The 26,698-nt window shown below is 40.9% G+C and overlaps 1 protein-coding gene across 1 annotated transcript in view; it reads right to left on the bottom strand.

Moving 5' to 3' along the window:
- Positions 1-1,277: 1,277 nt before the first annotated feature.
- Positions 1,278-26,698, bottom strand: part of LOC120941668 (hippocampus abundant transcript 1 protein-like) — a 117,206-nt gene continuing 91,785 nt past the window's right edge. The window contains exons 7-12 of the mRNA XM_040355207.1: positions 25,253-25,366; positions 21,654-21,725; positions 19,782-19,894; positions 11,603-11,700; positions 8,547-8,707; positions 1,278-4,834 (exon numbers count right to left, since the gene is read on the bottom strand). Coding sequence (XP_040211141.1) covers positions 4,625-4,834; positions 8,547-8,707; positions 11,603-11,700; positions 19,782-19,894; positions 21,654-21,725; positions 25,253-25,366 — 768 coding nt within the window. The 3' untranslated portion in view covers positions 1,278-4,624. The remainder of the gene's footprint in view (positions 4,835-8,546; positions 8,708-11,602; positions 11,701-19,781; positions 19,895-21,653; positions 21,726-25,252; positions 25,367-26,698) is intronic.

The following is a 26,698-nucleotide window of genomic DNA, read 5'->3' as shown; positions in this document are numbered from 1 at the left end:
GCTTAGTGAAAATTCAGTCAACAAAAATAAAATTCCATCAAACATTCAAAATAAAAAGCTAGCTGGAATCTGGCAAATCATCATTACCTACAGACAGAACAGCCCGTGTCCTTATCTACTTGGCTATTGCACTGGGCTCCAAACTAGGGCCACACATTTTACTATTTTGAAATTGGAGATGAGCTTGCCTACAGCAACTTTCTTTGAACTGAAAGTTATATTTGCCACGAAGGCAAGAGGTCGAAAGAGGACCCCAAGCTTTTAGAAATCAACTTTTGTGAACTTAAAAAGGTAGGTAGCACAAACGAATGTTTGCCGACACATTGCCTTCATCCAAATGCAGCACTTTGAGGTTAAAGGGCAATTAGGACGTGCTGAAATATGAAAGCTGGTGAGGGGCTGTACTTTAATATGTCCAAAGCCTAACAACATACATCCAAATGGAAATAGAGCAAGCATTTGAATGATTTGTGATTATGAAGGGGATTTTAAAGTGCTAAAATAGAGGCATGTCCTTTAACCACAAATTACTCCAGTAAATGTATATATATATGCACTCCACAGGACTTGGCAACATTAAGATACCGCTGCTATATAAAGTCTACAGCACAGGTGTCAAACACAAGGCCGGCGGGCCGAAACCGGCCCTCAAGGTCACTTCATGTGGCCCTCACACCCCCCTTGTCTCTGCCCCCACCTGGTCTGAGCAGTCAGCAGCTAAGAGGACAGGACTCCTCCACTATATGCTTCTCTGTCCAGCCCTCCTGACAGCAGCACAAGGAAAGGGGGGGGGGGCTGATGTAAGGGATAGTGGGGGGGTGCTCGACTTCTGATGGTTGGGGGCTCATGACATCTGATGTAAAGGGGGTGTGGTGCTGATACAACCGGCCCTTTGAGGGCAACCATAATGCTGATGTGGCCCACAAGCAAATTGCATTTGACACCCCTGGTATACAGTAAGAATGTTTTGGACAGAAAAAAAAATTGGAGTTTCTTTCCTCTAACACCAGATTCCTTTGAATCTGCGCAGGTTACTGTGTAATCAAAACATTATCAAGACATTCTACAGTATAATTTCCAGTATTATAAACATGGTTCTGTCATAGTCCTCCAGGATAATGGCCAAAACATACTATTCTAAAGTTGCCCTTTGAAATATGATTTGAATCCAAAAGCATATTTTGCAAAGAGTTGAAACTTACAGTTAGAAAAAAAGAAAAAAAAAAGATTGCCTTAGATTTCTATAATACAAAATATTAGGGTGGGGAACCAAAACATTCTGTCCATGCAATTTTATTTATTATTTACAACAATATTCAAAGAGCAAAAGCAAAGTGTCTGCCTTATGTCAGTGGTTCTCAACCTCAGTCCTCAAATATCCCCAACAGGCCATGTTTACAGGTTTCCCCTCCATCTAGCACAGGTGATTTAAATCAGTCAATGGCTTATTTTGGACAGCTACAGTATTTTATCTAAGCAAAATTCCCAAAACATGGCTTTTCTTGTTGGGGGGGGGGGGGGGGGTACTTGAGAACGGAGGTTGAGAACCACTGCCTTTTGCAATAAAGCATGGCAGGTGTCCTATACTTTTATTTGTTTCAACTTTTTTACTACAAACCCGTTCTGGTTGTGAGGAAATCATTGGGAAAATGTGGAGGGTAGCAATGCTTTAGCCGTGACTGTATTATACTGGACAGAAATTGTGCTTTACAGTTCCTCTTATTCTAGACTGTAGTTCTGCTCAAACTGGCTGAAAACAATACATTCTTTATGTGTCTTCTCATTAATTTTAACACAACGGGAGTTCAGCTGGGATGCAGTTCAAGCTTTTTTCTTATAAGGAGAATTGCAAATTTAGCAAATTTTGCTAAAGAAATACCATACTGAAAATATGGTGCAACAAAATTAATGATGGTGATACAACTCAAACTATGCACTAAAAACGAAAAAAAACACCACAGAAACCAAAAAAATACAACTGATATTAGTGGCTTTTGGGCCAAAACAGAGCACTACTGAGAATTTTATTTTGAAACCTTATGACAGGACCACCAGTCTAAAACTGGGCATAGACTGGGTAGGAACTAGATACATTTCGATCCATCTGTGGACAGGCTCGTTGCATTGAAGTTGATCCACTGAACAACTTCAGTACAACCAACCTGTCCGTTTTATTTATTTTTCACCAGATCACTGCCCGTGGCTATAGCAGCCAGCAGTGATCTTTGTATTCTGCAGGTGGGGAGGACTCCTCATGCTCCCTGCTGGCAGAACACAATAGCGCTACATCAACACCAACTATAAATAGGGGAATCAAGCAATTTTCTTTCCTTTAACCAGTGTTGATGGAAATAAAATGGCATAATATATTGCCTGCCTTAGCTCATCCTGTGCACTTTTTGTTTTAGGAAAAAACCCTGTGCGCCCTCAGACATCTCATCCCCTTTAGATTGCAGTGCAAAAAAGACTTGTATCAAGCCTTTTCTGCCTGTTATTCTATGTAAACAATGATATTTGGATGTTTCGGTTACAAACTCTTTACAGTGATTCTCTATAAATTCTTTACACTGGATTCTCTAACAAAAATGTCAATCCCCCTGAAGAAACAGCCTTCTCAAGCAAATATATAAAAATATATAGTTTTCTCCTACTTCCTCCCACCCCAATGAAATATTGGTACTGTTATAACCGTTTACATTTTTTTAGGGATTTAACTAGTTTGTAGAAAATATGACAAAACCCCCCATTTTTTTTTTTTTTTACTGTAAATGAATAGATTACCAATTCTTATATACCAATAAAAGGCCTATCTGTTCCTAGTAAACCAATATATTGATAACTTGTATAAGGCTGGTTGCCAGACCAGAAAGAAACTTTCAGCTTCTTGGTGAAATGTACCTCTGCAAACACCAATATTATGTTTTTAATTTGAGTTTATTTAATATGTGTTTTATTAAGATATTTATTAAAGAGATTTATTTTCTTATTTTAGCCAATTTTGGGCGGATGCTGGAGATTTTTTTTTCATAATACCCTAGCTGAAACAATATTCTAATTGGCAATTGCATGTACTGTATATAAATAAGTCAATGATCCAGTTGTCTGCTCTATTTTGTGTGTAATGTATGTGACAGCACAGTGGGGACAGATGTATAAAAACTGCCCATACCGGCGAAATCACATATCAGCAGCTAGAAAATTCAAGAAAGCACCTTATAGCAAACACATTTTTGTCATCATTTCATTAGATATTACATTACCAGGTTTTGTAGTATACTGCTGCTAGATTTGTGACATTTTTAGATATATATAATCGTTTTCTGTATAAACACACACTTGATAAGACCGAGAACATGGCAACATACTAAACACAGATGAAAGGGACAACATACTAAAGCAGTGATGGCGAACCATGGAACCCCACAGGTTTTGGAACTACCTTTCCCATGATGCTGCTCTACATTGCACAGTGCGTGAGCATCATGGGAAATGTAGTTCCAAAACATCTGGGGTGCCAAGGTTCACCATCACTGTACTAAAGAATAAAGAAAATATAGTTAAAGCTTGACTTCTTACTCTGACAAATTTGATATTCAAAGGCAGTGCATTGAATAATAAACCGTGTAAATTAAATAGACTACCTATCTGATCTTACAGAATGTCTTGATCTATCTTTTTAGTCCAAAGATAATTGTTGAAAATGTGCTTGATGTATGGTGGTGAAACATCCTATATTTATATTCGCTATGACAAACATTCTGTAAAAGCAGCTGTACCTACACTTCCATCACACCAACAAGCCATTTTGGAATAGTCCCCAAGGACTCAAATGGAAAAATGTGTACAAACATAATGTAACAAAAAGTAATAAATACTATTTACAAAGCTGATGAAGTTACTTTCTCCGCCTTACAATATCAAGTTCAGCTGAAGTAGGCTTTAACATACAGGTTTAGCTACTGGGCAAATACAGCTGCAGTTTGATTGTTCTGACCTACCAAGAATTATCGAGATATGTCTGATGGTTTGCTGGTAAAGAGAGAATGGTGGTTTGGAAATTCCTGCAGCAACGTATTCATCATAAGACTAGTGTCTCTGTAAACAGATTATTGATAACTGCAGTCCAGGAGACAAGGCTACTCAGAATATGCAGCAAGAAAGGCAAAACCAAGTCTTCTCCCACATTTCTCCAACAAAGAAAAGAATGGAAATGTACTAGCAGGCACTGTAAGGTGTATCAACACCAGCTCTCATTGCATATGGTACCTTTCAGAGGTCAATGCTTTGTCACCGCAATATCTATTTTTTTCCCAACCGTCAATATAAAATGCAATGACAAGGTTTGAGGTAGCATAAACAAAAAAAAATATCACAATCTCAAACCTTTAGCTGCTTACTGCTGGAGATTTCTGCTACACATGCAACCTCCCATGCAGTGAATAGGTAACATTGACCAATATTTTAGACAAGAAATAACAAAATGAAACCGTGACAGACTTCCTAGTGTCTGCATGGAGGTCCAATGTAGAAATGTTCATTTTTCTGTTCTTTATTTTCAGCAGAGTTTGGTACATTCGCTTAGCTTCCTCCTCAAGGTGTCGTCAAGGGAGAACTCAGAAAACAGTCACACGCTGGTGTCTTGTAACAGTGGTTCTATATCCTCGTCACTGCTGCGGTCTGTGTTATTTGTCTGTGGGTTGCTAATAGTGTGCTTTCCACCAGCATTATTTTTGGCGGAGTGACTGCTGTGTTCAGGTATGAACAAGGCAACCATGAAAGCAAGGAGAACAGCAACTGCTCCAAATAAAAATGGTGGTCCTGGAATGATTGCTCCCTGTGAATGAAAACAAAATGATCAAGACCTAAAAAATGTTGTGTTAGAACAAATGCATGCAGAGTTTTGGAGGTGGTCAGTCCAGTCAAGGGGAAAGCAAGTGAACTGAATGAAGCAAGCACATATGTACAGGTGAAACTCGAAAAATTTGAATATCCTGCAAAAGTTCATTTATTTCACTAACTCAACTAAAAAGGTGAAACTAATATATGAGATAGACTCATTACATGCAAAGAAAGATAGTTCAAGCCGTGATTTGTCATAATTGTGATAATTATGGCTTACAGCTCATGAAAACCCCAAATCCACAAGCTCAGAAAATTAGAATATTGTGAAAAGGTGCAATATTCTAGGCTCAAATTGTCCCACTCTAATCAGCTAATTAAGCCATAACACCTGCAAAGGGTTATTGAGCCTTTAAATGGTCTCTCAGTCTGGTTCAGTAGGAATCACAATCATGGGAAAGAATGACATAAGGAGGGAAAGCCTCAAAAGCTAATTGAAAAAGAAGTTGGATGTTCCCAAAGTGCTGTATCAAAGCACATTAATAGAAAGTTATGTGGAAGGGAAACGTGTGAAAGAAAAGGGTGCACAAGCAGCAGGGATGACCGCAGCCTGGAGAGGATTGTCAGGAAAAGGACATTAAAAAGTGTTGGGGACTTTCACAAGGAGTGGGCTGAGGATGGAGTCAGTGCATCAAGAGCCACCACACACAGACAGATCCTGGACATGGGCTTCAAATGTCTTATTCCTCTTGTCAAGCCATGCCTGAACAACAAACAACATCTGAAGCGTCTTACCTGGGCTAAAGAATAACAGACCTGGTCTGTTGCTCAGTGGTCCAAAGTCCTCTTTTCTGATGAGCAAATTTTGCATCTCATTTGGAAACCAAAAAGCCAGAGTATGGAGGAAGAATGGAGAGGCACACACTGCAAGATGCTTGAGGTTCAGTGTGAAGTTTCCACAGCCTGTGTTGATTTGTCATCTGTCTGTCATTTCATCTGCTGGTGTTGGTCCACTGTGCTTCAAGTCCAGGGTCAACGCAGTCGTCTACCAGGAGATTTTGGAGCACTTCATGCTTCCTTCCACAGACTAGCTCTATGGGGATGCTGACTTAATTTTCCAGTAGGACTTGGCACCTGTCCACACTGCCAAAAGCACCAAAACCTGGTTCAATGACCGTGGAATCACTGTGCTTGATTGGCCAGCAAACCCGCCTGACTTGAACCCCATAGAGAATCTATGGGGCATTGCAAAGAGAAAGATGAGAGACATGAGACCAAACAATGCAGAAGAGCTGAAGGCCGCTATTGAAGCATCATGGTCTTCCATAACACCTCAGCAGTGCCACAGGCTGATAGCTTCCATGCCATATTGAGGCAGTAATTGCTGTAAAAGGGACCCAAACCAAGTACTGAGTACACGTGCATGCTTATACTTTTCAGAGGTCCGATATTGATCTATTTACATTCTTTGTTTTATTGATTGCATGCAATGTTCTAATTTTCTGAGATTGTGGATTTGGGGCTTTCATGAGCTGTAAGCAATAATCATTACAATTATGACAAATCAGGCTTGAACTATCTCGCTTTGCATGTAATGAGTCTATCTCATATATTAGTTTCACCTTTTAAAGTTGCATTAGTGAAATAAATGAACTTTTGCAGGATATTCAAATTTTTCGAGTTTCACCTGTACTTCAAGCACAAATGCTCAGCCCAAGTGGCTGAAGCTTCACTCACATTTGGAAGTGCACAACTGCAGCCAATAATAAAGTTGGCAACAGCTGTGTGACAATTTCACCATGCATGAAGCACCAACAAGTCTCAGCAGAAGTGATTCATCAAGTTCAGTAATGTTTTTCGCTGACTCAAAAATAAATTTGAAGATGCAGAAACAGTGGAATACGTGAAGTTTTGCTGCAGTACATCCAATGTAGAACTTTGCCTTGAAAACACATTTTATCACTCTGTTAGTACTCTAATAAACCACATAATTTAGTACATTAGATGTCCCAGATATTGCTTGTTGGATTCATTAATAGACTGACTTGGCCTTTACAGTCTGAGCTCTCAAAAAGATTGGATAATCTCTGCTTAGCCACAAACGTATAAGTAAATGTGGATAGGAATAAGAACTAAATAGGTTATCTTTTGTAGAGGTCATATTATATATCTAACCAAGCTGGCTGTCGAGTTACTAGATATTAATGTTGCCCCAGCATGCATGTGATTATACCCAAAGATAGGCAGATATTTTTCACTGAATAATGTTGAAAAAATACTGTATGTGCCTGAAAGGGGGTAGGAAGAGAAAATGCACAAACCCATAGCCTCAATGATTATTGTGTATTAAAATGTAGTTATCAATTAAAATATACAACCCTAATGCCAAAAAAGTTGGAAGGCTGTGTAAAATCTACATACAAACATAAGACAATGATATGAAATTCTTACCAACCCATACTTTGTTCACAACAGAAAAAAATAAAATGTTAAAACTGAGAAATTTACCATTACAAGAAAATAATTAAGGTAATTTTAACCCCTTCAATTTTTTTTTTTAGAACCAGCGATTGACTCATTAGTGATAACAACCGATGCGACTAAAAGCCGCTTGGCTGTTGGCCTAAAGGAGCAGGAGGGGACGCCCCTTCCACCCACCACCTTCCGCCGCTCTTCTCAGGCCTCCCATCCCACCCGGGATACCTGAGCCACCAGCCATCGCGTCTGCCGGCTAGGCTGAGACCTGAACAAAGCCGGGTTTCGGCTCTTATCAGGTCTCAGAGGTAAAATCCCGGGAAGAAAGGTCACGTCGTCACTTCCTGCGCTGATAAAAAAAAAAAAAATAAAAATAAAAAGTATTCAGATCGGGAATACTGTAAGCGCAAAAGAGGGATTGGGGGGTCTGTTAGACCCCCAATCCCTCTATAAAGAATACGTGTCACCACCTTTTACTGTCACAAGGGATGTTTACATTCCTTGTGACAGCAATAAAAGTGATTTTTTTTTACATTGTACCTGTAAAAAAAATAAAAAATTATAATAACTTGTGTCCCCGCGTGCTCGCACAAAAAAGAAAATGCATACACAAGTCACGCCCGCAAATTTAAACGGTGTTCAAATCACACATGTAAGGTATCGCCGCAATTGTCAGAGAGAAATAATTCTTACAAAATGGTTGCGATCTTTACCCAGCCTGAGCCACCTTTGTTACCATCACACAACAGCGGATTTCAGCCCACTGCCTGCTGAAAGTATGTCACAGGTGTGCAGAGAATTAACTGCACTCCTGTGATCCACAGAAGAGGTACAGCCAAAGGCGCTTTGACTGTACTTCTCCTTTAAGCATCCAATGTGTTTAATATTTTCTTTTGTGAATAAAATATGGGTTTATGAGATTTGCAAATCATTGCATTCTGTTTTTAATGTAGATTTTACACAGCATCCCTTACCTACACAGATCAAAACAGAGTGGTACAATAACTGTGCACAAAGATGGAAAACATTCATCATCTCTTTAGAACAATAAATCAAGCTGTGTTTAAGCGTGGGCAACTCTAATGTGGCCTAACCCTGTGTGGTCAAGACACTCAGAGTACAGTTGTCTTCTAGGTTCACCAACACACTGCATGTATCTAGATGTATGTGCATCATAACAAGCTGGTTTGTGATACCTCATAGAATTATTGCATGTGGAGAGATTTACTTACTTCCTCAATGGGATCCTTACTGGTGGTCTTGTCTTCAGTGCTAGGTACTGGCACTAATCCTCCAAGCTCAACGTGGAAGAGAAAGAAAACAAAGCCATACAGTGCTGGTCCCAGGCCATTGCATAAACCTCGAATGCCAGTCACCATACCTTGTGCAACACCTGCAGTGGAAGAAAAAACAGGATTTTTGTATTCCCTATAAAATTATTTTCTTGGAAGTCCACTGAGGGACACAAAGTCTTTACTTTTCAAAATTATACTGCCTCTTACGGGAGAACTGTGCAGAATAACTATCTCCACATACAGAAAGACCTTGCATGTAAAGTAGCCTTCCTACCTTTTAGCAATGTAGGAATCATGGATTCAGAGACGCCCAGTGTCTCAACACAAGGGCTTTAATATTCATGTTGTTGAAGTCAGCAACCCTGTAGCAGGATGGTAAAATCAGTCCTTAAGAAAAAATAACCTAACAATCTGGTATAGCCCAAAAGGGTGTCCAAGAAGAGTCTTATCATGAAGGCAAACCCCAACCAATTGGACTAGTCCAGAGCAATGCAGATCGGTGGCATATCTTCCACCTCAATCCTGAAAAACAGATGAGAAAGACATTTTAAAGGGGTTGTAAAGGTTTGTTTTCTATTTTCTAAATAGGTTCCTTTAAGCTAGTGCATTGTTGGTTCACTTACCTTTTCCTTCCATTTCTCTTCAAAATGTTTTTTTTTTTTTGTCTGAATTTCTCACTTCCCGTTTTTTCCTTAGTAAGCTTGCCCCCATGTTCTTACTGGGGGTTAGTCAGCCAGAACAGCTTACTGAGGAGAAACAGGAATTGAGAAATTCAGACAAAGAATTTAAAAAAACATTTAGAAGGAAAATCGAAGGAAAAAGGTAAGTGAACCAACAATGCACTAGCCAAAGGAACCTATTTAGAAAATAAAAAACAAACCTTTACAACCCCTTTAAAAGGCAGGATGTATTGATCCCACACAACCAGCACCGTTTCCGCTAGAGGATCCCTGTAAGAAGACGACAGAGACAAATCTGGCCAGTTTGTTGTTGAAGCTGGAAACGTGAAGGTTCACATCCAGCAATCCACCTCCTGCAACACAGGTCCTGAACACCACTGGATGTATGGACAACTTTCGTGGGTCTGAATAATTTTTCGGCTGAGGAAGTCTGCCTTCCAAATGTGTATGCTCGGAATGTACACAACAGACAAAGCAAGAACAGGCCAAGGACAGTATCTGATCTACTTCCCTTGTTGTGGCAAGACTTCTGGATTCTTCCTAATAATTGATGTGGCATTGCCTAACTAAATCCAAGTAGAATATATTTTCAAGAGGATGGTCCTGCGCTGCAGAGATAGCCAAATTCCTCAAAATTCAAGGATGTTAATCAGGAGAAAAGGTCACTACATCCTCTGCACCAGCAGGAGACCCAAGACTCTTCTCCAGATGGGAATGAAAGACCCAATTCCAAAACTGGATTCCTGAGTCACCAATTGTCTTTATTAATTCAGAATGCTGAGGGCAGTCTAGTTCCCAAGTAAATCTGCCTAAATGCAGTAATGTCAGCAAACTCACTGTATGGCAAGGATGCCTGAAAAACTAAATGAACACAACTGCAAATCTTATAGCAGCTAACATATTTCTAATAAATGCATTTAGCTGTTACTCAAAAGTTCTGATTCAGCTTTTGCAGACTGGAGTTCAAAAGGAGTTGTTGATGAATTTCTACTGCAAATGTTAAAAGAAAGCAGAAGTTGGCTATTACATCCCTGAGGCTTGGAAAAACACTACTATTTTAACAGTTGCTACCAATTACCATAGTTATTGTTGTATTTAACCATTTAAGGACCCCTTCACGCCGATATACGTCGGCAGAATGGCACGGCTGGGCACATCCACGTACCTGTACGTGGCCCTTTAAGCCCAGCCGTGGGGTCGTGCCGTTTGAGTCCCGCGATCTGTCCCCGGAGCTGAAGAACGGGGAGAGCTGTGTGTAAACACAGCTTCCTCGTTCTTCACTGTGGCGCTGTCATTGATCGCGTGTTCCCTTTCATAAGGAAACACAATCAATGACGTCACACCTACAGCCACACCCCCCTACAGTTAGAAACACAGATGAGAACACACTTAACCCCTTCAGCGCCCCTTTGTGGTTAACTCCCAAACTGCAATTGTCATTTTCACAGTAAACAATGCATTTTTAATACATTTTTTGCTGTGAAAATGACAATGGTGCCAAAAAATGTGTCAAAATTGTCCGCCATAATGTCGCAGTCATGAAAAAAAATCGCTGATCACCGCCATTAGTAGTTAAATTTATTTTTTATAAAAATGCAATAAAACTATCCCCTATTTTGTAAACGAATACATTTTGCGCAAACCAATCGATAAACGCTTATTGCGATTTTTTTTACCAAAAATATGTAGAAGAATACATATCGGCCTAAACGGAGGATTTTTTATATATATATATATATATATATATATATATATATATATATATATTTTTTTTTGGGGGGGGGGGGGGGTATTTATTATAGAAAAAAAGTAAAAAATATTTAATTTTTTCAAAATTGTCGCTCTATTTTTGTTTATAGCGCAAAAAATAAAAACCGCAGAGGTGATCAAATACCATCAAAACAAAGCTCTACTAGTGGGGAAAAAAAGGACGCCAATTTTATTTGGGAGCCACGTCGCACGTGCAATTGTCAGTTAAAGCGACGCAGTGCCTGAATCGCAAACAACTGGCCAGATCCTTTAGCTGCCTAAAGGTCCGGGTCTTAAGTGGTTAAATAACGTCTGAAGAATATAGTTGTGTTACACTGACCACAAAAAAAGATGCTGTAATGACACACATCTATATTAGTAAGAAAATTTGGGGACTCATCATCATAAATATTAATCATCAGTATACTATTTACATGTATGTGCTAGGAAAATGCAATCTTCTTCAGCAAATATGACGCAGTCTTTTAACTAAAAAATGCAATTTCATTCTCATTATCCTCACAATTTATGTAACAGACATTGCGGCCTGACCATGAAACCTACCTTGCTGATCTGCTTCAGCATTGCGGGAAATTAGAGCACTTACTGCAGGGAATGTGATACTAGACATTGCAGCTACAGCGCCAGCTGCCCACATCATCCTGAAAATAAGCAAACAAAACCGTCAAATTAATAGATAACCTTGAATTGACGCTCTAGCTCTAAGCATTATCAGTTATTACATTTATAACATTCATAATACAATAACAAATCACATTCAATGGATATTTGCTCCAATATAAGGTCCTTGCATTGGAAGAGGTAGCTATACAAAAACGTGTTTGACCCCTTCGTAAAACATGACTTCGTACATGGTGGAAAAATCCTGGTTGGCAATCACAGAGGTCATACGTTTCTTGTAATTGGCCACCAGGTTTGCACACATCTCAGTAGGGATTTTGTCCGACTCCTCTTTTCAGATCCTCTCCAAGTCATCAAGGTTTTGAGGCAGACGTTTGGTAACTCAAATCTTCAACTCCCTCTATTTTCTATAGGATTAAGGTCTGGAGACTGGCTAGGCCACGCCAGGACCTTAATGTGCTTCTTCTTGAGCCACTCTCCTTTGTTGTCATGGCTGTGTGTTTTGGGTCATTGTCATGCTGGAATACCCATCCATGACCCATTTTTATTGCCCTGGCTGAGGGAAGGAGGTTCTCACCCAAGATTTTACGGTACATTCGTCCCTTTTATGCAGTGAAGTTTTTCTGTTTCCTTAGCAGAAAAACACCCCTCAAAGCATAATGTGTCCACGTCCATGTTTGACGATGGGGATGGTGTTCTTGGAGTCCTAGGCAGTATTCCTCCTCAGAAAACGGTGAGTTAAGTTGATGCCAAAGAGCTTGATTTTGGTTTCATCTGATCACAACACTTTCACCCAGTTCTCCTCTGAATCATTCAGATGTTCATCATCAAACTTCAGACGGTCCTGTATGTGTGCTTTCGTGAGCAGGGGGACCTAGCAGACGCTGAAAGATTTCAATCCTTCACTGCGTAGTGTGTTACCAATTGTTTTCTTGGCGACTATGGTCCCAGCTGCCTTGAGATCATCGACAAGATTCTCCTGTGCAGTTCTGGGCTGATTCCTCACCGTTCTTATGATCAATGAAATGCCACGAGGTGAGATCTTGCTTTGAGCCACAGACCGAGGGAGATTGACAGTTATTTTGTGTTTCTTCCATTTACGAATAATTGCCCCAACTGTTGTCACCCTCTCACTAAGCTGCTTGGCGATGGTCTTGTAGCCCATTCCAGCCTCGTGTAGGTCTAAAATCTTTTCCCTGACATCCTTGGACAGCTCTTTAATCTTGGCCATGGTGGAGAGATTGGAATCTGATTGATTGCTTCTGTGGACATGTGTCTTTTATACAACCAACAAGCTGAAATAATCTCAAGCTTGTTACTTGTATAAAAAGACACCTGGGAGCCAGAAAGCTTGCCAATTGATAGAGGATCAAATATATTTTACTCATTAAAATGCTCCCTTTCCTGCTGTGTTCCAGTCATCTCCGCCGCTTACCGAAGCTGTCAGTAGCGGCGGAGACGATCAGGTTCTTTCTCCTGTGAGGCATGGAGTATGGACTCGGGTCCATACCTTTGGATGACAGAAGCGACATCAAACATCACTTCCGCCCAATGGACTTAAAAGGGGAATCTTTTTATTATTGGAAAAAAAAAAAAAAAAGTATATACATTTTATTTTTTTATTGCATTTAAGTCTAAATGTGAGATCCGAGGTCTTTTTGACCCCAGATCTCTCATTAAAGCGGTAGTTCACCCCCCCCCCCCCCCGACACATTTTACCATCGAGACAGGCATTGTAGCGCGAGCTACAGTATGCCTGTCCCGATTTTTTTAACCCCGTACTCACCTTGTAGTCGTCCATCGTAGATTTCGGCTCCCGCGGGGAATGGGCGTGCCTATGGAGAGGGAGGATGATTGACGGCCGGCCCTGGCACGTCACTCTCCCCGAAGACAGCCGGAGTAGGTCTCGGCTCTTCACGGCGCCTGCGCACAGGCTATGCGCACGCGTCGTGAAGACCAAGCCTATTTCGGCTATTTCCGGAGAAGCGTGACGCGCCAGAGCCGGCCGTCAATCATCCTCCGTCTCCATAGGCACGCCCATTCCCCGGTATCTTCGATGGACGACTACAAGGCGAGTACGGCGGTAAAAAATTCGGAACAGGCATACTGTAGCTCGCGCTACAATGCCTGATTTTAAGGTAAAATAAAAAAAAAAAAAAAAATTTCCCGTCGATAGGGTGAACCCCCGCTTTAAAGAGATCCTGGATGTTTACATTCATTGTAATAAAACATAAAAACAAATTTTTTAAAGCGTCCGTCCCACTGTGCTCGTACACAGACACGACCGCATACGAAAGTCACGGCCACATATGTAAACGGTGTTCAAACCACACTTGCGGTATCTCCACCATTGTTAGAGCAAGAGCAATAATTTTAGCACTAGACCTCCTCTGTAAACTGGTAACCCGTAGAAAATTTTAAGCCTATCGGGATTTTTAAGGGTCAAAGTTTGGCACCATTCCACAAGCAGGCGCAATTTTGAAGCATGACATGTCGGGTATCAATTTACTCAGCGTAACATCTTTCACAATATATATAAAAAAAATTGGACTAACTTTACGGTTTTCTTTTTTTTTTTTAAGTGTATTTAAAAAAAAAAAAAAAAAATGCGTATGTAAGACCGCTGCACAAATACTGTGTGACAAAGTATTGTAATGACCCCCATTTTATGCTCTAGGATTTTAAGTTGTAAACAAGTTTGAAAAATGGCCTGGTCCTTAAGTGGTTAACTGTAAATCAAATTACCGGAAATCAGAGGAAACAGACTCACCATGCAATTACTTGTCAAAAAAATTCAATGCGATTTTGCCGTAATTTCAGGGAATGTCTGTGTAAACTTGAGGTCTATGGACCTCAACTCGCATCAATGTCGGACCAGGTACTACCTTGAAATCGCACAGATATGAATGGTACTCATTGGAAATCATGGGGTATGACTTGTCAAGCGATTTTGCAGTCCCAAGTCACAGGACAAGTTGGACAAGTGTGAAAGGGGCATAAAGAAGTGTTGAAAATACAAGGATAAACTTGTTGCAAATGTATCCTGATCACATAAGCTTCTGGATGAGCTGCTACAGGGTTACATTATCAAAGAAAAATACATTTAAAAATAAATTACCCCATTATTATACATGGGGCTCATGCGGACAGCCATTTAGGAAAAAACTAGTATGCAATATCTTACTAGAAACAGCTAGCAGCAACATTCTGCGTAAAAAGTGCACGTGCGTTTAAGCAGCATTTACATGCACACAACATTACAGCGAGCTAGTCCCTGCTGCTACGAGGCAAACGGCTTCCTAATGAATCCACCAGGCATCCTTCAGTTGATAGCATGCAGACAGCTTTCTGATGAAACTGCCTAGCATTCTTTTATTGCTGGAATAAAAGACTTCTCAATGAAGCTGTCTAGCGTTGCTAGAACGCAGGCAGTTCCTCCGTTAAAGGGGTTAAAAACGTACAATTTTTTTTTCCTAAATAGCTTCCTTTACCTTCCTTCACTTACCTCATCCTTCCATTTTGCTTTTAAATGTCCTTATTTCTTCTGAGAAATCCTCACTTCCTGTTCTTCTGTCTAACTCCACACAGTAATGCAAGGCTTTCTCCCTGGTGTGGAGTGTTGTGCTCAACCCCTCACTGGAATACATATCTCTATCTGCTACGTAGAGAGCGTGCCGACTCTCCTGTATTCCAGGGGAGGGGGTCGAGCACGACACTCCACACCAGGGAGAAAGCCTTGCATCACTGTGTGTAGTTACAGACAGAAGAACAGGAAGTGAGGATTTCTCAGAAGAAATAAGGACATTTAAAAGCAAAATCGAGTGCAACTGCCCCGACTCACCCAGGCTCGCATGGAGGGGAATTTACAGAGTCAGAAATTAAACTGGCCATCAAAACTATACATCCGTCTAAAGCACCGGGACCAGATGGCTTCACTGGCCATTATTATAGGAAATACAACGAGATCCTTGTTCCGCATTTGTGTTCCTATTTTAATGATTTAAGGAAGGGAAATACTATTCCTGACCACGAAAACATAGTGTATCTACATGTTATACCAAAACCGGGTCGGGATCATGGAGATTGCGCCAATTATCGCCCAATCTCCCTGATCAATACAGATCTAAAGATACTGACAAAGGTACTAGCTTTCAGACTAAATTAATTTCTTCCAAAATATATCCACCCCGACCAGGCTGGTTTTGTCCCCAACCGTCAGGCATCTGATCAGACACGCAGGGTAATAAATTTAATTTCAGCAATCCAGTCGGATTGGGACTGTAAGGGTCCTAGGTGGGGAATGTTGCTTTCGTTGGACATCCAGAAAGCGTTTGACTCTCTCTCGTGGGAATACCTATTTGATGTATTGCATCGCTTCGGTTTCGGCGAGCGCTTTCTGGTCCTCTTGCGAACGCTGTATCATTCTCCCTCAGCACTATTGAGACTAAGGGGTTATTCATCCCCACCATTCGACATTAGAAGGGGAACAAGGCAGGGCTGCCCGTTATCGCCGCTGCTATTCGTTTTAGCAATTGAGCCATTGGCAATCAGGATTCGTTCGAGTCCGGATGTCAAGGGTATAGTTTGTGGGGAGGACGAGCATAAGTGCTTGTTCTTCGCAGATGACCTCTTATTGACATTGTCGGCACCTATTACCTCCCTCCCTAATCTATACGCGATTTTACAGCCATTTTCAGAAATCTCAGGGCTCCGAATTAATCACAATAAGTCAAGAGCACTTAATATATCTTTGCCGAAATCAATTCGGGAAACACTTGAGCGATCGCACAGGTTTAAGTGGGAATCAGAAGCTCTTCCCTACCTTGGCATAAATTTGACTTCATCTATTCAAACGTTGTATAGACAGAACTATCCTGCCCTATTTAGACGCATATCAGACGATTTGGCCAAATGGCAGATTCACCCCCCTTCGTGGTTTGGCAGATTGCACTCAATAAAAATGAATGTGTGTTACCTAAGGTTTTATATCTGTTTCGTACCTTGCCAGTGTCACTGGTTCGATCTGACCTCCACACACTTCAAAAGATGATTTTACAATTCATCTGGGGGGATAAGAGGCCTAGGGTGAATAGGGGTACTATGTACACACCGAAACGAAGGGGAGGCTTGGGACTGCCTAACCTTGTGAAGTACTTCTATGCGGCCCAATTGGCCCAACTCACGAGGTACCATTCCCAACAGCCTAACGCAATATGGATGACTATGGAATCCTATTCCTGTCGCCCCGATTTGATTTCCCATATTATGTGGCTTCCTATGAAAGACAGACCGATCATACTGTGTCCTACTCCGTCCTTTTCGTTGGAAATTTGGGACAGGCTCTCAAGGACTAAGAAGTTTAAGTCCCCTCATAACCCGTTAGCCCCCCTGTTAAAGAACAGGGATTTCACCCCGGGCCTCTCTCCAGTTGGGTTTCTCTGGTGGACAAATAAAGGTCTTCTACGAATAGCTGATCTTTGTGATCATAAAGGGATATTATCGGAAAGAACACTAGTTGAAAAATATCAAATGCCAGTGGCTGAACGCTTTAGGTATACGCAACTGTACCACTTTTTGCAAACAGCCGCTCGTAAAGGCGATCTAACTACTATGACTTCTATGGAATATGTGTGTAGGCAATATGATAAAGTCAGGGGACATATTTCTGCTATTTATTCTATCTTATCATACTTCTCGAAAAAGCTGAGCTATATGCTCCAGTGGGAACAGGATCTGCAGGAGACATTCGAAATTGATGAATGGCACAGGCTGTCGGACTCAGCATCTCGATCAATAATGAACACTTCCATTATAGAAGCTAACTACAAGGTCTTGCTGAGGTGGTATATGGTCCCTGCTAGACTGGCCGCTTTTGTGCCGGGTGCCTCTCGGGAATGCTTCAGAGGATGCGGGCAGACGGGATCCACATACCATATGTGGTGGACCTGTCCTAGGGTCCAGAGGTTCTGGATCAGGGTGTACAATTTCATCTACTCCCTGACCCAGATCAATTTAGTCAAATCGGCTAAACATGCGCTCCTGGGGGGTAAGATACCCGATGCTTCAGGATCCCAGAGAAGGCTGGTGGCATTCATATTCACCTCAGCGAAAATAACCATAGCGAGAAACTGGAAGTCCGCTGCCTTGCCATTTGATCAACTTAAACATAAATTGTCCTGGCTTATGTTGAATGAGCGACTAACGGCAATCACGCAGGACAAGATGAAGCAGTTCCATAAAGTTTGGGACCCATGGATCGGCTACTTAACAGGTGATCCTGGGTCGAGTGGTTCTTAGGTTCATTTGGTGGATTACGTTTAAGGAGCACGGAGCCTCAACTCTCCCCCTTCCCCCCCTTCTTACCCCATTGTTTCCTTTCTTGTCATTCCCCAACGGGAACGAATCCCCCCTTCTTTTTTCCTGTCTATTATTGTTCCTTCTCTCTAGGTATACTACCTCTTTTTTACATATCTGAAATGCGATTTAATAGCGTCTAATTTGCCAATTGTATGATGTGGTTTTTCATATGATATGGGAGGTTGAAATCCCAATAGGCTTTGGCACTTTGTGATGTTTAACAGATTGTCATATAGCTACTTATAGAAAAAAAGCAACGCTGATATGTATTTCTTTTATTCTTGAAGAAAATTAATAAAAATTATTGAAACATAAAAGCAAAATCAAGGGTGATGTAAGTGAAGGAGGACTGCACTAAGGTAAAGGAAGCTATTTAGGAAAAAAAATTGTACCTTTACAGCGCCTTTTTTAAATCGCCTAATTTCCTCATTTTGCTAAGCAAAATGTGGTTTCCATTTGATTTCTAGAACATAGGAAGATGCCTAGAATTCTTATGCTGGCATGCAGGTAGCTTCTAAAAGATGCTGCCTATATCTTCCCATTGCTAGGGCACAGACGACTTCTCAATAAGGTCGCCTTTCTTTTGTTCCCAGGATACAGGTGGCTCCAAGAGTACATTTGTGCTGTGTCACACGGCTCTAGAAAGCATAAATAGCCATTTGTTTACTTTTCTGTCCTAGCGCTGAGTTGAGTGCAGGCAGCCTTTTATAAATGAATAGACACGCATCAGCTGTACTGACTCCTCTGCACAGCCGAGTTTGACAGGCATGCAGGATAGGGTGCAGAGACCCAGAGGCTAAACGCTTATGTAAATGGGCCTAAACGTTTTCACAAATGTGTACATTCGTAAATTTCTGATCATGGATGCAGATTTTTCTATTTCTTCTTTTTTTATAAATATGTGTGTGGCATAGGTTTATTGATCTTTAGCAGTTGCGTGTATGGGCCTTTGGAAAACTGCATACAGGAGGTGTTCAGATTCTTTGTTTGCAATGACCCAGGAGGCTTCTCCATAAAATCAGCTAGCGTCCTTTTGTTGCTCGGACAGATGTAGTTTCACACTAAAGCTGCCTAGTCTCCTTTGATTGCTAGGCCGCAAGGGCTTCTCGAGGAGGTCGCCTAGCACTCGTCTATTGCTAGGTTGCAAGGGGCTTCTCAATAAAGCCACTGAGTGTCCCCTCCATTGCTAGGATGCGGGTGGCTTCTCAAGGAAGCCAGCCACCTAGCCTTCTCCGGTTGCTAGGATACGCCAATAAAGTGCATTTGTACTGTAGTGTACACATGTAAACAATATCACAATAGTTTATGTGCATATACTTGTACAATACTGAACCTAAAGCAGTTTTTGAAATACTCAGACCAGCCCATCTGGCACCAACAGCCATGCCACGTTCAAAGTCACTTAAATCTTCTTTATTCCCCATTTTGATGTTCGGTTTGAACTTCAGATAATACTTTTCACCATGTCTAGTGGCCTAAATGCGTTGAGTTGCTGTCATGTGATTGGCAAATTTGAAATTTGTGTTAACAAAACAACTGAACAGGTGTACCTAATAAATTGGTGTGGATGGGTGTGCGCGCGTGTATATATGTTTGTCATAGATATGTACACATTGTAAGTTTACAGATTTTTACCTGTGTGCAGGAACCCAAAAAAAAAAAAAAAAAATACAGCTGCACCCAAATCAAGGCAATTATTAGTAAACTTTATTATTTATAAAAGGCACACGTTGTCATTACTTACCATGGCTGTGAGCCAAAGCCATACCAAGCCAGCTGGAACATTTGAAAGCCTAGGCCAAGAAGAACAGTATTTTTGTTTCCTATCGATCTCATCAGTATACTGAGAAATACAGTCTAGAAAAAGAAAATATGTAACACAGACATTTACTGTTATAAGGAAATATAATATGTGATGCAGTTGTTTGAAACATGATTTTCAAAAAAACATGATTTTTTACAGGTGTAATTTTTTTTTATCAAAGCAATTCATAGCTAGGGTTCCTCTCCAAGGGCGGCAAGGCTCCTTTCACACTGGGGCGGCGTTGGCAACGTGCCGCTAAAGATCTTTAGCAGCACTTTACCGGCCAAGAAAAGGTTAAAAACCACCGCAAAGCGCCTCTGCAGAGGCGCTTTGCTGGCGGTATAGCCGCGGTGCCTCATTGATTTCAATGGGCAGGAGCGGTACACACCGCTCCAAAGATGCGGCTAGCAGGACTTTTTTTACCGTCCAGTGTGAAAGTCCTCGGGGCTTTCACACTGGACAGCAGGGGCGGTTTCAGGTCACTTTGCAGGTTCTATTTTTAGCGTCATATTGCCTGCAAAGCGACCCAGTGTGAAAGGGGTCTTAGGGGTTCCTTGAGCTGTAGTTTACTAACCTCTCATCCAACAGTGCCTGCATAGTTGTGGAAGTGGGTGTAATTATATATTATACAGGTATCTGCATCCCCCTGAAAGGTGCCAAATTTGACACCAGAGGGGGGTAGGGTTCCAAAAAGTGGAGGTTCACTATTTGTGTGGACCTCCGCTTTAAGTGAATTTAGCAGGAGTTCCCCCGAGACCTAAAAATAATTTTAAAGGTTCCCCTCTGGGGTTCAAAGATTGAGAAAGGCCATTTTAAAGGTATATATACACTATATAATCACTCAAAACTGAATTCAGCAATGTAATGATTAAGGGGACTTCAAGGAATTCTGATAACACTGCATATCACTTGGGTTAATATAAAGGCAATATAAACCTCTCTCTTAACTACTGACTACAATTAATTATTTATTTTAACATGATCATTTTATCTCAACGATGTTCAATTTACACAAGCTGCTAGCAAGAGGGGCGTCATTGTCGCCTCAGCAAGAATTTCGGAAGTCCAGGGCTATACGCCCAAGAAATGGTATTGGGTGAAAAAAATAAAATGTCCAATTATGGAGGAAGGCGGGGCGGGAGTCAAATAATGTTAAGCTGGAGGGGAAAGCGAAGGTCTACTTTAACTGTTGCAACTGGACAATCTAGTTATTGCCAGCTTGAAGCCTGCGTGATGCGATTTTTAGTCCATTAATTTGAATAGGCTGGAATTGCACTCATTATTTTTAAAAATGCACTGAAACCAGATTGCATGGTACTGCGGTACCTTGTCATCCAGTCTAATGAACACACACAGCAGGGCTCTGGAGCGTACTGTACCAAACGCATGCCTCCATAGCACACAGATTGCTATGGAGGTGACAGAGAAGGAGGAGGAACAGAGAGCACCAGCGTGGGACCCCAAAACCACAAGCCGGTAAATATGCCATGTTTTTTATTTATTTTTTTGGGACAAAATATTAAGCCTTTACAACTGCTATAAAAAGTATCGCTCCTTATAACAACCCAAGAGTCAGTCTTTGTAAATTAACTTTGTTGGCGTAAACTAAAAAAGACACTCAGAACAAGTGTGCAGTAAATTCAGTGTCTGCCCATTTTTGAGTGAAAGAATTCAAAAGTCCAGTTTTATTTGCCAAAAAAAAAAAAAAAAACACACGGTAATGAATATGCTGAATACATTATAAACAGAGCTCGTCATGAAATAACATAAAATATGAATAATATATTACATAATTAAATACTAGGAACATACCTGAGCCACAATGGACAAAATTCCCACCACTGCTATGAAAGCAGCAATGCTACTCTGATTAAATCCTATAATCTGCAATGAAATGTAAAAAGGTGTTATTTCCATTACACACAAAAAAAAAAGAAGGAGCATGAATAAAAATGTTTCAGGCGATACAATTACAATATTACTGTTTGTTCAAGAAGAATATTGGGAGGACTGAACTGTATTCTTTAACACATTCACCATTTGATTTCAAGTAAAGGAAAGTAATTGCAAAGTAAAACCCCCCTGGGGACTGATGGTAAAGCTGCAATTGGCCTGTAATGTGTTGAAAAAAAATAATAAATGAATACTCCAGCATGCTGCAACATATCCAAACATTGTCACCAAATCATAACAGGAGAAAACAATGTTTTGCAAAATAGTGATATACTGAAGTAAAATGAACCAGACCTAAAACATTTTAGTCAAGCTTGGCGTCTTTTCAAGCAGGAAGTGCATACTACATGAGGAATAACATTCAGAACATGATCATTCAAATGGAAACCTGGTGCATTCCTTTTACACAGGGCAACATGTGCATTCCTTTTATCCAAACCTAGTCGGAACTCAAGTATGCATCTGTTCTTTCTTATTTAGGTATTAACATCTGAAATGTATTAAAACCTAACAAGAAGTTAAGAGTGGTGCCAAGTATAGAAGTGCATGCCTGTGAGCTGGTGGCAAGTGCAGACGTTAGCGAGTGCTCATCAGTGCAGAGGTGGGGGTTCCAAGTGCGAGTTAGAGCAATGGCATTCATTTAAGAAGTGTGTAGTTGCTGTGGTGGGAACTGCAGAAATGTGTGCAGCTAGTGCAATGACAGAGTCAGAAATTGTGCATTAATGCAATGGCAGTGACGACAGAAAGCCACCAAATATGCAGCATACTATGCGTTATGTATACTGACAATTTGGTAAGAAGTTTCAAGTACTCCTTTAACCACTTCAGCTCTAAAAGGCTTTACCCCCTTCCTGAACAGGCAATTGTTTACAATATGGCACTGCGTTACTGTAACCGACAATTGCGCAATTATGTGACGTTGTACCCAAATAAAAACAATGTCCTTTTTTTTCCCACAAATAGAGCTTTCTTTGGTGGTATTTGATCACCTCTGAGATTTTTTTTTTTTGCACTATAAACAAAAAAATACTGAAAATTAAAAAAAAAAATATATATATATATAATAATTTTACCTTCTGCTAGAATACATATCCAATAAAAAAAAAATGTAAAAAAAAAAAAAAAAAATCTAATTTAGGCAATTTGTATTCTGCTACATATTTTTGGTAAAAAATCCCAATAAGCACATATTGATTCGATTGCACAAACGTTATAGCATCTACAAACTATGGGATAGATTTATGGACTTTTACATTTTTTAATATTGTTCTTACTAATAATGGTGGTGATCAGTGATTTTTAGCGGGACTGACATTGCGGGGGATAAATCTGATACTAAGTGACACTTTTTGGGGACCAGTGAAACCAATACAGTCAGTGCTAAAGAAAAAAAAAATAATGCACTGACACTGTATAAAGGTCACTGGCAGGGATATATGGTTTACATCAGGGGCGATCAAAGGGTTTTCTTACTGTGTGGGGGATAGGCTGAATGGAGGAAGAGACACATCTGTGTTCCTGATTAGCAGAAATCACTGATCTCCCCCCCCCCCCCCTCACTGATGACAGGAGACGGTCTACCTTGTTTACAACCCCCCCCCCCCGAATGATTTTGAGTAGCCGGTGGCCCTACTGATTGGCTCTCTCTGTGTCCGATCAAGGCAGGAACGGGGCTACATCGGCACGCACACACACACGAGAATCACGCATGTGATTTTGCACTAAAGGACCACCATATGTACGTGGGGCGGTCCTTAAAGCGGAGGTCCGGTTAGAAACAAAATAAATAAATAAAAGTCAGCAGCTACTGTAGCTGCTGACTTTTAATAAGGAGACTTACCTGTCCAGGGTGCCCGCGATAACAGCAGCTGAAGCCGAGCAAACGCTCGGGTCTCGGCTGCCCCGCCGCCATCCACGGTGAGGGAATAAGGAAGCGAAGCCTTGCGGCTTCACCACCCGATTCCCTACTGCGCATGCGCGAGCTGCGCAACGTGAATGGAGGATGTCTCCTGGGACACACACAAGGTCCCAGAAGACACCGCTCCACCATTCCACACGAGGCAGCCTAGGAACAGAAGAAAGAAGACAGACCGCGGATCAGGAAGTGGCAGATTAGGACAATCTGCCTAGCAACAGGCACTTCAGGTATGTATAAAAAAAAAGCAAAAAAAAATAATAATAATTCTTGGTGGAGCTCCGCTTTAAGCGGTTAAAAAAACACTAAGCATTAAAAATTAAATATGGGCCCATATATTATTTACTTGTATTACCTTCCTTAATGAATCTTTACCTGTATTACCTTCCCCCAATGAAACTAATAAAATGTGAAGAAAATACTCATTATTCAGTGCTTTCTAGCTTTTCCTCCCCAGATTTGTGGGCGTTACTAACCTTGAGCACAGGCAGTGCTCAGTTGCCATGCACTTCCTGGTCAGGGAGCTCACCTGGGGAAGGGGGAATGCCCGTTGAGGGCTCCCACCCAGTTCCTCTGCTCTAGTGTCCTTGGTAGCTAGGATGCAGGTGGTTCCAGCTGCCTATCGTCCGTGGTTGCCAAGATGTATGTGGCTTTTGTTGCCAGCATCCTTGGTTGCTAGGATACAAGCAGACCCAGTCCCCTAGTGTCCTTTGTTACTAGGACACAGGCAGTTGTTTCACAAAGCCTCATTGGATGTTATGTCCTAGTGCGGCCCGTGTACACTCACTACTTTACATTGTAGCACAGTGTAAATTTGCTGTCCCCTCAAAATAACTCAAAACACAGCCATTAATGTCTAAACCACTGGCAACAAAAGAGAGTTCGCCCCCTAAGTGAAAATGTGCAAATTGGGCCCAATTAGCCATTTTCCCTCCCCGGTATCATGTGACTCAGTGTTACAAGGTCTCAGGTGTAACTTATTTCTCTCAAGCTCTGGTGAACTCCATGCCCAAGAGGCTTAAGGCAGTGCTGGGAAATAATGGTGGCCACACAAAGTATTGACACTTTGGGCCCAATTTGGACAATTTCATGCTACCAACTTTGTGGGGATGGCCCCTTCCTGTTCCAACATGACTGCACAAAGCAAGATCAAAAATGTGCTTCTGGAAGAATGGTCAAACATTCCCATAGACGCACTCCTAAACCTTGCAGACAGCCTTCCCTGAAGAGTTGAAGCTGTTATAGCTGCAAAAGGTGGGCCAACTCAATATTAAACCCTAAGGACTAAGACACCATTAAGGTTCATGTGCGTGTAAAGGCAGGCGTGCCAATACTTGACTGTATAGTGTGTGTGTTTGTTTTTTTTCTAAGAAACACTTATATACATTTATACAAAGACACCTGAACCAAAAAAAGAAAAGAAGAGCACTTGTAAAATGGCAGAGGGGACACAATAATAAGTGAACTCGCAGAACTGCAGTCATTTCAGCAGCTCATTTGAACAGTATATAATTATAATATTCTATTTACTCTGACCACTCACCTGCTTGAGATAGAGGAAGAAGCTGGAATACTGCCCAGCTTCTGGAAGGTAGGAGAAGAATACTGTGATACAAATGAGAAGCACGGTGGTGTCCTTCCCAATCTTCTTCAGTGACTGAAAGAACAACTCAACATTAATACACACATACGGTACTTAACATTAATAATTTGCATATATTGAAAAGCAATTTGGGGTCTTGCTATTACAAAAATGTAAGTGAAAAAAGCAAAGAGAATATATCCATTTCCCTGGCATATACAGTAATTACAAATGAAGCAATTGGGTCCACAAATGTATCAAATGCAGGTGATGGAGGTCTTAAATGTCAAAGTATAGCTCGATTTCAGTCAAGATCACATAAAAAAAATAAAAAAAACATACGAACAGACATAAAAAAACCTGATATTAATTCTGAAATAAATGAACTAAAAAACAAGAATTTTCCATGTGATCACTCACAAATGCAAGATTTCTAATCACCCGTTCCCAACAAGCTGTATACAACACTTTGGAAAGATTATTTCTAGTAAATATGTTTAGTTTTTATTTTCTTACATGTATTACATTTGCAATAAAACAAATATACAAGGGGAGAGGCGCCTTTGGGTGTAGGAGTTTTAAAACAATTTTAATAGTAAAGCGTTTGAGCATACAGGCAGCGTGTGACGTGGCTGCCGTGCACCATCAAGCACAGCGCCCCAGCAGGAACAAGAATGGAATGACGGACTCGATGACCTCCCTCCCTTGTTTTGGGAATTTCTATGCCTAATTTTTACCACGAAAGTTTACGGCTTTACTATCAAAATTGTTTTAAAACTCCTACACAGAGGCGCCTCTCCCCTTGTGTTTTTTCCTGTAGAACTGGAACATGGTTTCTGTTCCCTTCTGATGGCAGCCCTGAGAGTGTAGCCCTTACCCCTGCTACACCATCCGTTTCTGGACCGCTTACATTATCAGAGTTTGGACTCTCACTATTTTTTACTGTACATATCATGATGTACATATAGTAATCTCAATACTTTCTTGATACTTGTTGTTCTGGCTTCTAGCACATTTTTACTTGTATGATAAAACAAATATACTCTCTCAGGTAAAACACTTTCGCCATTCTCATAAATTATTTTATTTTCTCACAAAATGCTATTTCATCACGGCTTCAAACACCACCAATTGCTGCTCAATAGATACCTCATGGAAACTTTCCGTTCTCCCCGGGCTGACAGTGCCATTTTAAAGTGTTTCTAAAGTCTCAAGGCTTTAAAAAAAAAAAAAAAAAAAAAAAAAACAGCCCCCCCTAACACTTAACTGAGCACAATGTCGATACAGCAATCTGCACGAGAGCAGCGGCTTTGCCGGGTCTCTTTCGCCTCATTAGTTGAGACAGCAGCAGGAGCCACTGGTGTTCCTGCCAGTCCCTCTGCTTTCCTATTAAAAGCTGACCACACT

The sequence above is a fragment of the Rana temporaria genome, chromosome 1 (genome assembly GCF_905171775.1).
Source record: "Rana temporaria chromosome 1, aRanTem1.1, whole genome shotgun sequence".
NCBI classification, from domain to species: Eukaryota; Metazoa; Chordata; class Amphibia; order Anura; family Ranidae; genus Rana; species Rana temporaria.
This window is presented reverse-complemented; position numbering and strand designations above follow the sequence as displayed.